This window comes from Mastigoproctus giganteus, chromosome 9 (genome assembly GCF_048544385.1).
Source record: "Mastigoproctus giganteus isolate SK-2022 chromosome 9, ASM4854438v1, whole genome shotgun sequence".
Taxonomy (NCBI): Eukaryota; Metazoa; Arthropoda; class Arachnida; order Uropygi; family Thelyphonidae; genus Mastigoproctus; species Mastigoproctus giganteus.
This window is the reverse complement of record NC_143583.1, coordinates 208,985,357-209,001,312: the sequence shown is the minus strand read 5'-3', so window position 1 is coordinate 209,001,312 and position 15,956 is coordinate 208,985,357. Positions and strand designations below refer to the sequence as shown.

At 34.6% G+C, this 15,956-nt stretch overlaps 1 protein-coding gene across 1 annotated transcript in view; it reads right to left on the bottom strand.

Moving 5' to 3' along the window:
* LOC150081084 (SCY1-like protein 2) overlaps nt 1–15,956 on the bottom strand; it is a 258,800-nt gene that overhangs the window by 6,261 nt on the left and 236,583 nt on the right. Inside the window, exons 8-16 of the mRNA XM_090381945.1 lie at nt 15,780–15,905; nt 15,480–15,656; nt 11,803–11,925; nt 11,126–11,239; nt 8,757–8,889; nt 8,165–8,283; nt 7,554–7,657; nt 6,445–6,572; nt 1,013–1,245 (exon numbers count right to left, since the gene is read on the bottom strand). Coding sequence (XP_090238071.1) covers nt 1,013–1,245; nt 6,445–6,572; nt 7,554–7,657; nt 8,165–8,283; nt 8,757–8,889; nt 11,126–11,239; nt 11,803–11,925; nt 15,480–15,656; nt 15,780–15,905 — 1,257 coding nt within the window. The remainder of the gene's footprint in view (nt 1–1,012; nt 1,246–6,444; nt 6,573–7,553; nt 7,658–8,164; nt 8,284–8,756; nt 8,890–11,125; nt 11,240–11,802; nt 11,926–15,479; nt 15,657–15,779; nt 15,906–15,956) is intronic.

Below are 15,956 nucleotides of genomic sequence, written 5' to 3'. Positions count from 1 at the left end.
AGACTGTTAGATAAGAAAAGAAACACATGGATTAGGCAGCAAACTCAAGTAAAGGACATTCTTAACAAAAGTAAAGAACTAAAATGGTCTTGGGCAGGACATATAGCTCGAAGACATGATGACAGATGGACTAAGAAAATAACAGAATGGTACCCAAGATGAGCTAGAAGAAAACCTGGAAGACAACGACGGAGATGGATAGGTGAAATTCATGAGTTTGTGTGTAGTAAATGGATGGCCATTGCACAAAACAGAAGGAACTGGAAAGTTGCTGGAGAGGACTTCATCCTGCAGTGGACTGAAAATGGCCGATGATGATGATGAAATTAGCAAGAAACTAAAAACATAGCGTCGACTGTAAACGATTAATTGCAGTTATTTACTACCACTTTGTTTGTAGAATTGAAATTACACACCTTGTGGTTTTTCCTCCACTTACAGTATATATCTTACATTTTTTCAGCCACTTAAAGTTTATGTCGCCAGTTGAAATATTGCACAATATCATTACTTAATCTGTTGTACGAATGGGGAAAATTTCAGGCAAGGTTTTGCTATTCCACTTGAGTAGTTCCTTTTAAGATATATTTACAAAAAGGTTCAAGCATGAGGTGAACCAATTATTAATCACATTATAACATTTTCATCTTGTTATACTAAAAATCAAGCATCCAGTCTTTTGCTAAGCAGGAAAATGTGTTCACAATACTTAATTTTATGAAGGATATGCCAGAATTTCATCGGAAGATTCCAAAGCATCTTTCCTACACTTTGGATCTTTCTCAGTATGATTGCTGTATCCTTGGTTTCTTGGAAGTGAGATGATGTGAAGATAAATGCTAAATAATGAGCAGGGGGTAATGGATTTAACGGAGGTAACGGTCTGAGTTTGAATAATGTTTTGAAATTCAAGTAAAATGTCATTTTTCTGTTTTATTAGAAAATCCTTATAATACGGGATCTGAATGAACTTATTGAATTTTAGTTTCATGAAAAAAAAACCATTCCTCACCTTCGGGGTATTAAAGTTGAGCCTGTTGTCGTGTGGTCCCAGTGGTCCCAGAGGTCCTACTGTAGAATGTCTTCTCACTGGCAATGCCCCTGCGCTTGGTCCTCTCTTCAAAGTTCCTTCTGGACTAGCTGGAGCTATTAGAATCCTGGGAGGCTGAATGGTATTGTCCGAATGACGCCTCCCTGGAAGGTTGGCCTGTACCCTTAGAAGATTGGAGTCCGGTGATGAGGAAGCTGTAAAGATTAGCATTTTTCATTGGTTTTTATTACTGATGGATACACAAACAATCTAGAAAAGAATGGAAGAATTTTTAATGGTTCGCAATAGCAGCATACCACCATAATTCAATGCTATTCAGTATTTAATAAATATTAATTTGTAACGGTTCATTTCCATTAGGAAATGGAATTATAAGCGCTTCATTTCCGTGGAAACAGTTAAAGAAGAAGGGAAAGAATAAGGACTACAACTTTATATGCTTACTGCTCCATCAGATGGCGCTCACTTCTCAGCTTCAGTGAGAGACAACACAATAAAGTGTGGATAATCGTTCCATCATCAGCATTTGTCGTCCGTAAACAACCAAAGAAAAAAAACGAAATCTCATCATCGCTGGAAATTGCTTTATAAGTGGAGACAGTATTCGCTAATGTAAAAGTGTGACAGCAGAATATGTGCACGATTAAGTTCTTTTTCATTGGTTTAAATTGCTTCCGTGAGTGGTAGTTTCATTTCTTTTTACTGCTCGATGCTCTGAACGAAAATCTCAGCGGAAATGGAAAATAAGGTACACAGCAGACCGAGTTAATCGCATATCTATTCCAGTTCAACTCATTTCATTTGACACTAACTGTAGTCTTATATTTAGTTTAAAAAGGAATTAGCGGGCTTCGCCGATTTCGGGTTTTCACGTTCAGCACTGACACAAATAGAAATTGCGCGAATCACAATAAATATCTCATTAATTTGTTCTACTTGATGATGATGGTAATATTTTGATTGGTTCTCCTCGTGTAATTTATAACGTACTTTTGAACTAATGCTAATCGCATGACACCCACTTTGTTCAGGTATAATTGGTAACAACTTTTCCTTGGACTTAAATCATTTTTCTTCTCCAACTAAATCATCAATCAGTTCGAGCTACTCGGACAGCATATTCGATGATATGCAGGAATTTTTCCAGTAGGGACAAAGAGGCGATTCTCATCTATATAAGCGCAATACAACAATCTTTCTGCGGATAAGGATCATATTCAGCTCAGTCGACAAGCAATATGAATATTAATTTTTGTGTCAAAATGTTCTGTTATTTTTATTATAAAACTGCGGATTTTGTGTATGAAATATTAACGAACAGTTTTAGCTCACGGTATGTACTTAACCTTTTAATAACTCTGATAAATTTGTTTGTTTGGATAATAAATATTAAATCAAACAACTAAAGATAACATTTAGATATCCATAGTGGATTTAAAAGGCTGGATTACGCAGCTAATACTAAAAATGACACGAGAAGAAAGCTTGAAGGATGGGTGTAATTTTCATTGCGATTCTTCTTCTTTCATTCGTGATACATTTAAAAATATGCTGAGCATAACGAACTGAGCATAATGAACTAAAGAATGGAAATATGTCACAAAGACATGTCTAAACCTCTCCTGGATTCACCTGCAGTAAGAAGAGATAAAAATTGTAGTTCACGTTTTTCTTTGGAAGCATATTTCAAGATCTACTTTTACCTTGGGGAGTTAAAGAAGGGGAGTTACACCAAGACAGTTTGACCCCATGCATCCCATTTATCCCTGAGCAAGGAAATGCTCATGTGAGCCAAAAATCATTTCCCCCTTAATTTTAAATAACGTTCACATCTCTTTTAATGGAGCACGAGAGGTTACAGTTTATTGCGAAATCAGAATCGATGTGAAGCTAAGGTGAATAGTCCAAAGATGGATACCGAAATGCGAGAAGCTCATAAAACTTATGATCAGTAAAGATTTAAAAAACAACTATTTTTTACAACTTAAATAAATAACTTTTAAAATTCGAAACGAAGTAATGAATAAATTGAATAGATGAAAATCTTGTGAAATTGTTTCATGCCTTCATTAAACGGATTAAATTTCATTAAAATCCAAGTGAGTTTTAGTAGTATTTGAACAGTAGAAGGAATTTTATTTAATAAAGGCTGCATGTTCCTTTATCAGATTTCTAAGCTATGATATATTGATTTGTAAGACAAAGGGAAGCAGGTAGTTGCGGCTGATGGTTTAAAAAAATTCAAGGATCTAATTGACCTTTGGATTTCTTCAAATTATCAGCCCCCCCTCTAAGATGCCTAGTTGCCAAGTTCTGCAGCTCACATAATCAACGTCTTTCCTCACACGATCGCCTTTTTACCAATCCAATCTCATCATGCAAGTTGTCCGCCTTTGGACCCTTTCAAGAATCTCAGTGTTTTTTTTTTTTTTTCGGATGAGGTCTCCATACTTGGACACAGTATTCCAAATGCGGTCTTACAATTGACTTATACAGTGAGAACAATAACTCTAGAGGTTATTGTTCCCACTGTATAAATCGTCGATACCACACCATGGGGTTTCTGGGCATTCCTAGCTGCCTGTTTATACTGATTAGAAAACTTAATTTTTGACTGTATCATAACTCCCAGATCCCTTTCTTTCTTTATTGTTTTTAATTAAACTCCACCAAGTGGTATATACGTTCTTTTATGGTTGCTCTTCCCAAGTGACCTTGCGTTTTGATACATTAAATCATCCTAAAGGAGCTGCTCGGTAACGATCGTTATTGATTCTCCCAATCTTTACATCACGCCCATTATCCCTTTTTCGTTGTTGTTTATGAAAATCAGAGTGGTCCAAGAACCGATGCTTGGGGGAACCCACTTCCGACATTGCAGCAATTTGAACAATATTCATTAATCACAACCCCCTGCCTTCTACCCTGCAATATATCTTGCAATCTTTCCAGTAATTCCAACTGTTTCAACTTATACAGTAACCTCTCCTGAGGAGGGACTGAATCAAATTCTTTGCTAAAATCCAAATAAACTGCACCGAAATTGTTCCCTACATCCACCTCATGAGTACCTGAGTCAAAATAGCTTACTAAGTTAGTTAAAACATGATTTTTCCTCAAAAAGCCATATCATGTGTCTTTCAGAATGCTATTTCTATCTAAATGTCCCTGTATTACACTATTGATCATTGCCTCTAAGATTTTCCTTACAACTGAAATCAGAATAACTGGTCTGTAGTTACCAACTTCACTCTTAGAACCGCCTTTATGTCTTGGCGATACGTTGGAACTTCTCCAATTCAAATGTATCTCTCTCTGAAGTCCAATGATGCCTTTGTAATTAACCCGAATTGTTCAATACACTCTCTGGATGGACGATCTTCTTTATATTAGTTAATTGCTACTTTGAAAAATTTATAAATACAATTAAAGTCAAAGTGAGCAATGTCAACAAGTCACATTCATGCTGACATTCGATTGTGTTGTTTTTGCAGTGCAATTAACCGAGACGCAACAGAACAATTTCATCTTTATTTGGCTGTTTGTTCTGAATGATCAATAACATAATCGATGAGATTTATTATGGAATTAATTTTCTTTCGTATCAATAAAACTACAAAAAGATCATTTGCCTGGCAAGATAATCCGATTAAGAAACATACTACTGGAAATCTTCAAAAGTTTATTGCTGGAAAGATTATGTGTTAAGATGAATTCATCACAATTACATTTCATTGGGAGATTGTGGTTAAGTCCATAAAAGGAGACCGCCTATCTCTTCTATTAATCCATTTATTTTAGTTTCCTTTATTCTCATGTTTTATCAAACATAATTGTCTAATCTTCGACTGAAATCCATCATTGATTTACAACATATTTAGAATATTGCTTAAAGTTATTCTTATTATCACGAGATACTGCATTCTGATCTGAAAGCTTGAAAATATTGTTAAATGTAAACATCTCTGAACATTGCAGTTACTTTTTTATTTCTTGTTACTTATTTTTTACTGCAATCTTTGTTAAGCTTCCATACATCACCAAATATTTATTTTTGAACCTGCTCCATTATTGTATGTTGCTTCATCAGCTTCAATTAGATAATGGCTTTTCATCCTCCTCTACTTTCATTTGGTAGCATATTTGGAAGGGTTAATAAATGACTTTCTTTTAAATCTATGGAAAACTTTCTCATACGTGTAACTTTCATATGACAGGTCGACGTCTTGATAGTTTCACTGCACGATGACTTATCTCATGGTTTCTACTTCGATAATGGCCAAAACTGTTACCGATCAAGCTTACTGTTATTAATCAGCAGCTACAAATCAAACTGTATCTGATAAACCCCGAATTTATTTTCTTAAAAACCAGTTTTAGGTTACTTAACCTTACGTTATAATATTATTTCTTAAATACTTAATTAAGAACTGACTACTAATTATCCTATTTTGGGTAGCCTAACCTTAACCTAATTAATAAGGTTAAGGTATTTAATAGGTCCAAACTTCCATATCATATTCACTTCACATTACAGGGATGTGCATGCAATGCATTAGGTTTCCTAACTGTTTGCTTAAAAACATCTGATTATCATATTTTAGATAATCTAATCTTATTAAATAAGGTTAGGTTACCTAAAATTGGGAATCAGTTAAAGACTTCAATTAAATATTTAGGAAATATAATGATATTGAATAGTTCTTTAAATTGCTTAAATGGGCTAAATATTCCAACCTTAGGTTACCTAACGTTGGAAGGTTTTCACGAAACGTTTGATTGGTAAACATTGTCACCCATTATCAGCAAACGAGAGACAAATATCACACGGTGAGATTGTGAAGATATCGACCTATCATATCGAAGGCGCGGAAAGTTTATCATAGTATTAAAAAGTAACCCTTGCCGAATATTTAATTATTATTTGTCACAGCTGTAACATTTATATTTCTCACTTAAAAGTGTTCATAAGTGATCAATTATATGTACAATCAGCGCTATTCTTCATCATTAAACGCAAATAGACCTTTTCATGTAGGTATTATGCTTTTATATAAAAATATAATCTGGACTAAAAGTGTGTCTCTATACACAATATTACTGAAAATTAATCATATGATTTTGTTTTATTTGCCACACCGATCAATTTACCAAATCTCGGAATTTTAGTTCGCCTGAAATTAAAAATGGCAGTAAGAATTACAAAATTGCATCCCCGGGAAGGAGAACGCAACTATCTATATGAACAAAATTGCCTTCCATGTCCATTACGTGAATCGATAGAATTTATGGTGCACGATGGATAGCTGAACGTTGTTTTAAAAGGTATAATTTTCTTATAACGCTGCCAAAAACAAGAGTTACGTTTACATGAAAGAGATACTTTATCTTACCTGAGTTTGTTCTCCTAACGACATCATCCATGCTGATAGACGTCCGCCTGGACTCTAATCGTAACATTGGAGGCCGATGAGGGTATCCTGTTGTTTGTTCCATAGAGTACTGAAGCTGGACTGGCAATCTAAAAAAAAGAAAGCAATCACATTAATAGAATGGTCAACTGGTTTCCTTTAGCATTCTCATTCTAGTTACACAGATTTCTAATTATTAATTCATCTAGCTAGAGAGAGACAGATAAGTTAAATACTCTAATACAGTCATCAGTTCTTTCAATAATTTCACACACAGTATTTGCTATTTTCAGTCAAAAATTAACAGGGATTATATAAAAACATTATTAATTAAGTAAGAAGCAAAAACATAAACTTCATTCAAATTGCAAGACGAATGATGAAAAATGTAAATGCATACAGTATTTTAAGGTGATATTTATCATACACATACCGAGGGTTTGTTCCAGCTCAGTGGTTTTTATAATAGGGCTGCAGGGTTTCCAAAAAACTTAATAGATTTAATTAGTAAGTTTTATATAATTTGTGAACTTATATATATAGTATATTACTGTTTTTAAAGAAATTAGAGATAAGAAGTAAGAAATGTAAAGGTTACTCAACAGATATTGTGATTTTAATGCACCCCTGTAAAGGATACCTCACTGCAAAGCTACGAAGCACTGCGGTATGCAGCTGTTAATAAAAATTTTAGTTGAATAAATACAGGTTATACTGTAACTATTCTTTTAATGGACGATTGTACATACTGTACGTTATAACGGATAACACGTAGTGTCTCTTTTAATTTTAAACAATAACGTATCATGTAGGATTTTGTGATATTAACTGGGAAAGAAACTAAATTTCTCAATTAGTAGCATCTAATAAGAAAATGACTTTTAACAAGAAATAATACAGAAATATAATTGGCCTGGACTTGCTCCAAATAACCTTTTAATTCACTTAATATTTATAGATCAAATTAATCATAAAGCAAATTATTCTCTATTTATGGTTAATTCTTAAAAATTGATGGTAGAGTAAAATAAATTAAGAATCCCAAATGAGATTGCACACCGGTTTCTGAAATAGCCGATCAAAGAACTTACACGTCGGTGGAAGGAATTGAAAGTTTCTCCAACTTGAGCTTATTTCTTTGACTTTTAGCTACATGTTCGAGCATCTCCCTCAGCAACTCCACGAGAGAAGTGAACTGTCAACAGAAAAGTAGCAAGGATTTATTAAATATATAACTTCATTTTATACTGATAAAACAAATTCTACAGCATTTAAATCACGCATTGTATATTTTTATAATTAACGTATAACAGTTAATTTGCAGTTATAACATCTTCAGATATACAACATTTATTGTTTATGTGAGGTGTACTGTCATTCTACATGTATCAATGAGCAAACAGTGCATTGGTCCCGTACTGTGGAGGCACTTCAAACGAATTGCCTTGGTATTGAAACACTGCTCCAATGCTCCAACGGAAAAAATATATATATACTACTATTTATTTAAAGTGAACACCACTGATCCACAATAAGAGATCGATCAATGCACCAAATAACAAACACAATTTTCCTCATTGCTACTTACAGAATGAGGTAAATCGGTCCACGTTGCACGAATACAACAAATTTACTCGCGTACAACATTTTTATAACATCAGCATATAAATTTATTTTAATTATAAGCCATTTGTATGTGTACCTGATCTAACTTGAGCGCCGGGCTAACAACTACTGGTATGAGAGTAGGCATTACTTTGGTCGCCAGAAGGTTGACAGTTAATCCGTATCTTTTGTCTCCTAGCATGTGCTTATAAATCCCTGAAAGAGAAAATTCTTGAAGACTTCTACCTAAACAGGATATCATTTTTGGATACACTATTTAAGTTTTCTCTAATTATCGTTATTCTACATTAATTATGTTCTGTATTTTAACACGAATTCTTAATTTTTGGAATAAGTTATCAAGAAAAGAAACACGACCATACATTATCGGGTTGGAGATTAAAAATTCACCAGAAAAAAAATTATCTTAATACGAAATCTAGTTTCATTTTATAGTAGCATAAGAAAATTCACATTAATTATCATTTATAATTAAAAAGTTAATATATAATTTTTAATATATTAATTTTTAATTTTTTTAGCATTAAATTAAATTTTAATTAAGTTTAACAAATTAATCAGAGTTTATATTAATTACACTTTGAATATCATTCGCAAGGCAAAATAAAAAAAGACAAGAAACTTCAAATTACGTATATAATTAACGTGAATAATTTATAACTACTCACTCACTACTGGCATCAGGATAGCAGGGTCCTGAACTTTCGCTTTGTTTAGCATAGGAAGTACTTCATCTAGGATGTCAGTTTTCTCCAGCTTATCAATGATTTTTTCCACGGACGTCAGCGCATTGGCTTGGACCTGAATGAGGCAATCTTCCTGAGGTTCGTGGTAGGTATGACAGAGGAGGAGGAAGACGGTGCATGAGAAATAATAGGAAATGGTGCAGATAGACGTGCGATAAGGAATAGATATGATGGAAACATAGCTGGAAATTAAACTCATCTACTCAAGTATACGTTGCAATGATTTTCAACTGTGAATCTAAAGACTTTTCGAAATTATGGCTTCAGTGTCTGCTTTTTCCCTATATCAGGTCTTATTTTCTCTAGTTGTATTGTCATACAATTTATCCGCGGGGGTGGTATCCTCTTGCCCGCTGAGATTGCAAACAGGGCCAACCAAAGCATGCTGAGTGACGACATGACCCAAGGCATACAAAAGATTATTTTATCTTCAATCTAGTGATTTATCTTCTTTTGTGTTTCTTTCATGATGACTTTATGATCACAGGATCAAAAGATAGAATTTAACCCAGAAGTCTTGCGAGTTCGGTTAATATCACATACAGATACACAAAGAACTCTTTTGAGTATATTTTTAAAGTTATATTGCATGTAAAGTATTTACTGAAGACTCGAATACTTTGGCGCTTATTATACTTGAGTAGATATGAAAAGAAGAAGTAATTAACTACAAATACGAGACAATCAAAATGTAAAAGCAATTTAATATTTAAGTTGCTTTTACTTTTAATTTATTTGAGTTTCCCTGGTACAAGAAAGACAAGAGAGCAAAATAATTTCTTCAATAGAAGCCATTCTTTTTTTTTTTTTTGGCGCATTCTAAAATGCTTAAAGAGCCCCCTTTTTTCATGTCCGTCCGTTCATCTGCATGTAACAAATCGGCAATCATATTTTCTTTAAGTTTTATTATTTTATATTTTGTTTTTTTTGGGGAATTTTTTAGATCATATTAGATGATGGAAAAATGGATTCTCTTGAAAATAAACTGTACAAAATGCAGTGCTCTGAAGTCATTGATTTAATAATTAGCTTTAAGATCGTTTTCAAATATTTTAGAGTATTAAAGTGATAAATTAATGAATATTAATTTATTATATTTTATTATTAAAAGGATAATATTTATCAATATGTGAAAAATGTACAGATACAGAATACTACCTTTTAATTTTATTTAAAGCTTCACTATTACTTTTATTTTGAGACTATTACAAGCATTTGTGCCTTAAAAGAAGGTTTATGATTAAGACCGTCTTTTTTCACATCAGTCACAGAAACTGGAAACCATTACGTAGATGAAATACATAGCGACGCGTCGTAGTTGATTTTCTGCAGTCCTTCTTACTGATACGGACACAAGTTATTAAAAAAAGAAAGATACACAGTAACTAGCTACATGGCAGTGATCAAAGTGAGGTTCCCAGATGTGCTAGTTCGGTTCTTCGCTAGCTCTCTCTCTCTCTCTCATGCTGGCCACCAGGTAGCTGTCGATTGCAGTGGGACGTCATTGGTAGTTCTGATACTACACGCAGCTCGCAGGTCGGATGTCGATGGAGCTTCGGTGTTTTCTGCGCTTCTGGAGAAAATAGCTGAGGATGACGCCGTCAGCGACGTTCGCTGAACTGAAAAGTACTGCGTTGTGTATCTGTGAGTGGGTAAATAGGTGTTAGTGCTCGGAAATCCATCGAGAAATTGCTGGAAAGTTTGTTTAAAGGAAGGATACATCCGGTTTAGCCTTGGGAATCCCAAATCACAGTGGGTGAGTGGGTGAAAGTCGATTGGGAGTTACTTCGCTGGTGAATGAAGGTCATTCAGGACTGTACATATTTATTACTTTACATTTAGAACTTAGAGTCATGGATTGATAGATTAATCCTATCTAGAAAATGGTCTTGCAAAGAACACGAAGTTTAAGATCTATTCCGTAATATGAGGCGAAGGATAATAAACTATTCAACTGTTTTCAGGGAAATGCCTTTGGTTAAAAGAATTATAAGCTATTTAAACTGCTTCATAAAAATCACAAAAAAATTAAAAGTACCCGAAATGTAACGCAAATGCGTACAGTATACAACTCTTTAATTTTATTTAACTTTATATAATGGGGTTTGTTATACAGATTTTACTGTAAACGTGATTTTAATCTGTTAATAGTCAACGCTTAATTGCAGTATATAAAAGCGTTAATGACCAGATTAAAGGGATGTCAGTAACATCATAAATTCATCTACCACTGTGAAATACAAAACAACACAATATGGATATTATTGAGAGTCCAGGACTCTGTATTTTACCTTGATTCCAGTGTTATTATCGAACACCTGCTTGGTCCTCGGCAACACCATTTTTCTCACTGCAGTTTCTTCTAAAAAATCAGCGACCTGAGCAACTGCATGAAGGGCAGCACACTGTGGAACAAAAATTGCAGGCTATTACTTATTCATATACTGAATTCTGGCAAACTTAAGGAGAACACAGAATGTAAATATATCAACAACCATCGCTCATCGCCGAAGTTTTAAAAAGCACTCATCCTGGAAAATATTCAGACAACACAAAAAACAGTGGCTTTGTTTTAATTCCAATTTCAAGTAAAAATAAAATGTATTTAGCTTTAGACATAACCGATAGATGGCAGCTCGTATACGTTACAGATGGAACATTCGATTACTGTTTGGTTCAGTGGTGCTCGAAATGAAAAATCGCATCCACCTGATGTTGTTGTGGGTAAAAATAAGTGCACACACGCTCTTAAAACAACTCATTCAACACTTTTTACCATAAAAACTCCTTTAGTGTCTTTCATTTCTTTCTTAACAGAAAGTACTTCAGGTCTTTTCTAAACCACTTCAAGAACTAGTTAACTGAGCATACCGCCAAGCTCTCTTTGAATCTTGGCATTTTGTTCAGTGACAAGATGGAATATGAAACTACACTGACCTGCAAAATCAGAAGTAAAAACACATCTTACCTGTATCTGTGGCGTGGTTGAATCAAAAGCATTGTAAAGCATGGGAAGGACTTCCGATTTGATATCACTTTTGGGAGTCTTCTTCATGATTATGTCCATGTTTTCTAGCAGTGTGACCATGGCCTGAAAAACAAAAAAAAAAAATGTTTTAACACTCCTTTATATTAGTTGAATTTAAGGGATAAAAATAACTTATTATTCCTTAAATTTAAATATCATATTAAATATTCAAGAAGTGGGCATCTCCTTCCAGAATTACGAAAAGTTTGGAAGTAATAGAAATCAGCAGGGTCTCCTCTTAAAATTCTTTACCCTTCAACGTCTCACACGAACTTTTTAAGTCCAAGCACTCTAAGGAGCAAAGCACACAGTTTATTTGCATCCTGATGTCGTCCAATAAGGATGGAAAGCTCCAGCCCCTCATCAGGTGTTCAAATAAATTTCGCCTTGACTCGCGTTTCTTCCTAAACTGGTTCTAGGCGAGGGTAGGGGAGACATGGCTCTCTGCTACGCTTTGATATGCAAAAATTTAACAAGTAAAAGACACTTCAGCAGGCTGGCTGCACCTTCAATATACATCATGAAATTGCAGCTGAAGAAGTCAATCCCCAACGATCTCATATTCACCCGTGTTCACTTATCAAATCTATCCACCTATCAGATTTAGATCCATCTTTGCAAGTACTGTAGATGGTAATATTGGATTGTTGAAATTAGCAGTGCCTTGAGTGATGAGAATCAGGCTTTGCTTAAACCATCGGCAAGTTGAGCAGTTCTACCTATCAGAAACTTGCTGGTTATACAGAGTCATCTAGTGTCAGTTGTGATGAATAGTTTGTAACTTTGTTAGTTTTCATCCATTGGCCATCTAAACTGCCCTGATATGAGACTGTGCGAAACTGGAACATCGACAGAAAATCCGATGGGAATATTCTTGAACTTGGGTAAGTGACGGTAGTCGAATTCTGGCCATTCCTGGTCAGCGTGAATATCAGTCCACAGCTAAGGTTTTGATTGAGGATATCTCTCAACAAGGCAGAGTCAGACTAAGAAAAGCATACAGCGAAACTACTGTCTGCCAAGATACTGTACAAAATAATGCTTCCTAGCGAAATAAGTTGCTAATAATCAAATCTAAATTTCAGAAAGTGGGATCAAATATCCTTAAACTAATTCTCGCCAAGTAGTATTAAAAATATGACTGTTCCATAACGAATATCAGGGAGTGATCATAATATCTTCAAATAGATGGTATCCAGGGATTATGATGGACTAAAGTACGTGAGCTCTACAACCCTGATATCTTTATTTTAACTAACTTGTAAGATCTTATATCTTACAATAGGATTTATCTTGGAGCCCATAAACACAGTCTTACCAGTTGAGAAGTATCACAAAACAGAGATGCAAAAATGACGAAAAAACAGATGAATGACTCGTAATTAAGCAAACGAAACGTATGGGAGAGTTACAGACTCTCTCGTGTAGCACTGATTATAAGCAGATATATGCTAAACCAACCACTGATGGGGAAAGATTGGTAAGAGCTGAGTATGAAATATTGTTGGTGAAGAGAGAGTTAAGAACGAAGAAAAGAAATTGTATTTATATTTGAATACAAAAAGGCAGAAAGTAAATTTGATAGGCCCTTTCAAACTCAAAGTGGTGGCATAATCGACAATCCAGCTGAAAAATCGCGGCCGAACTAAAGAGGTTAGTGCCATGAGAAACAGTGAATCCGAATTGATCCGTTGTAAAATACGTGGAATAAGAATATCAGAGAAGCACCAATCTGAAAAAAAAAAAACCTACTGAGACGAATGAATGGATGATATAAATCCAATTATGCTGAAAAAAAGGTGGAGATATGTGCATCCAACTATTAGTAATATTAATGAGATAACCATTAAATTCAGAGATAATTTTCTTGTACTGGATATGTGCAAATACTTTCTAAGTCAGAGAAGTGATAGCCAATCTTAAACCAGTAGTTTGACTTTGTTGTTGGTGCTATTATTGAATATGTGGATAAAGACGCAGTACAGGACTACTTCGACAAGACTGGTATCTAACTGAGTTTCGTGAAGGGGAGAGGGAGATGTCTGACTAATCTGGTAAATTACCATGAAGAGGTTATGAAACAGTTGGACACGAGAAACAACTTTGATATTATATATCTGCATTTTAGTAAGGCTTGTAATATGCAGTTCCTCATGAGAAGGTATTGCATAACTTACAGCATTTTGGAATAACAGGGAAGATCCATCACTGGATTGGGGGCTTCTTTGAAGGACGGGAGACAGTGCATTACAATAAATGGATTTTCTTCAGAGAGCAAGGGATTGGCAATTGAGGTCTTTCAGGAATCAGTTCTTGTACATCTCTTGTTTCTTATATTCCTAAATGATAAAGGCTGGGAGAGTGGTTAACGATCAGAACCAGGCTATGTTACTTCAAAGATTTGGACCATCAGTAAGAATGCTCTGAAAAATGATGGCAGCTAAAATTCAATAGAAAATGCAAACAAATGGGGAACAGAAACGCGTGAGTAGTTTATAGATTAGAAAAGAGGAATTAAGGGATGTACAGGATGAGGAAGAGTTCGGGATAATGATGTAAAAAGAAATGAAATTCAATTTGGAGCGAAAGCAAACGGAAAGAAGAGTACATGGTGTGTTTTGTCTATGATTTACCGGAATTTTACAAGTTGGAAGGAAGTTATTAACTTTGCTTATAAGATGACGACGTGAATACACCTGGAATACTGTATCCAGGTCTGGAGATATCATTTAAAGAGAGAGAGAGAGAGAAGGAACTTATAGGGAAGGTGCAAAGAAGGGTGACTAGATTGGTGAAGAACGCTGAGCACTATCCACATGTGGGACGGATTAGAAGATGTGGTCTTCAGAGCTTTAAAACTAGGCAACTCAAGGAGGATTTTCTTGAAATATATAAGGCTCTGCAGGAGATTAATAAAATGAAAGAGAAATATTCTCATAGGTGAGTAGGAAAATAAGTAGAGGGCACAACTATAAAATCTTATGAAAGAACAGTTGAAACGATCTTATGAAGTTTACCTTCGGGTAGTGCGTTATAGAAGTTGAAATAAGTTGCCTCGATTGTTGGCCAAGGAACAGAGTTTGGAAAAATTTAAGGAGGAATTCAATATGCACTTTTTTAAAGATGCCAATAATATGAGAATTTTTTTTTCTTGGTAGATGAAGAATAAGTTTGCTTCTTTGGGTCAATATGTAATATAGGACCACCTTTCGTATACTAATACTGTACATTTGTATTTTCAATTATATTCCTTTCTTGTTCAATAATAATTACTCATTTAATAACAAAATATTTTTGCAAAGTCTACTGTATTCAAAGTTAATTTAAAATTGATGCCGGTAAATGTTTAGCTAGTACAACGATTTTTAAAGTTCTGTATACTTTTAATTAAATAATGCATTAACTCCACATTCTCTGATCAAGTTGCATTAAAATATGGAAACTGATGAAATAATGAGCACTTAAACCTGCTTGGAGTGTAATTTGCCGTTAATTTCTTAAAGAATTAAGTGCTCATTATTTCACCAATTTCCAGCTCTTGGATACACCTGCCCATCATGCCGCTAAAAGAATATTTAAGATGCATTAAATATTCCCAAATTCTTTGATAAACTTACCTGAACTGACTTAGGCATACCAAACACACTCCTGAAAACAGGGAGAATTATCGCCTGGTACTCTTCAGGGGTGCTTTCTTCAATAATGTAAAGAAGAGGCTGTAGTGCTGCAGCAAGCACTTCGGGAGACTGTAGCTCCGCCCTGAGAGAAGGCAGCACGTGAAGGTACCACAGTTTCTGAGGAAGAGGGAGAAAAAGAAGCTGAGCATACATTAACAACCTTCATCAACGAACATCTCTCTTTCATTTCCTATTGAGTAATAAGTGAGAGAGAAAATGATATTCAATGGCTTTACCCACCTTCGGAATGTTCGGAAGCACTCCTTTAAGGCTGTGATAAAAGTGAGATTTGTGGGTGATATCTTTCATCTGGATCACATCCAGGTACTGCAGTGCGTGAACACTCGGATCCATGAAGTATTTTATCTAAAAATAAAAAAACAACAACATTTATTTAAACAGAATCTGCTGTATATT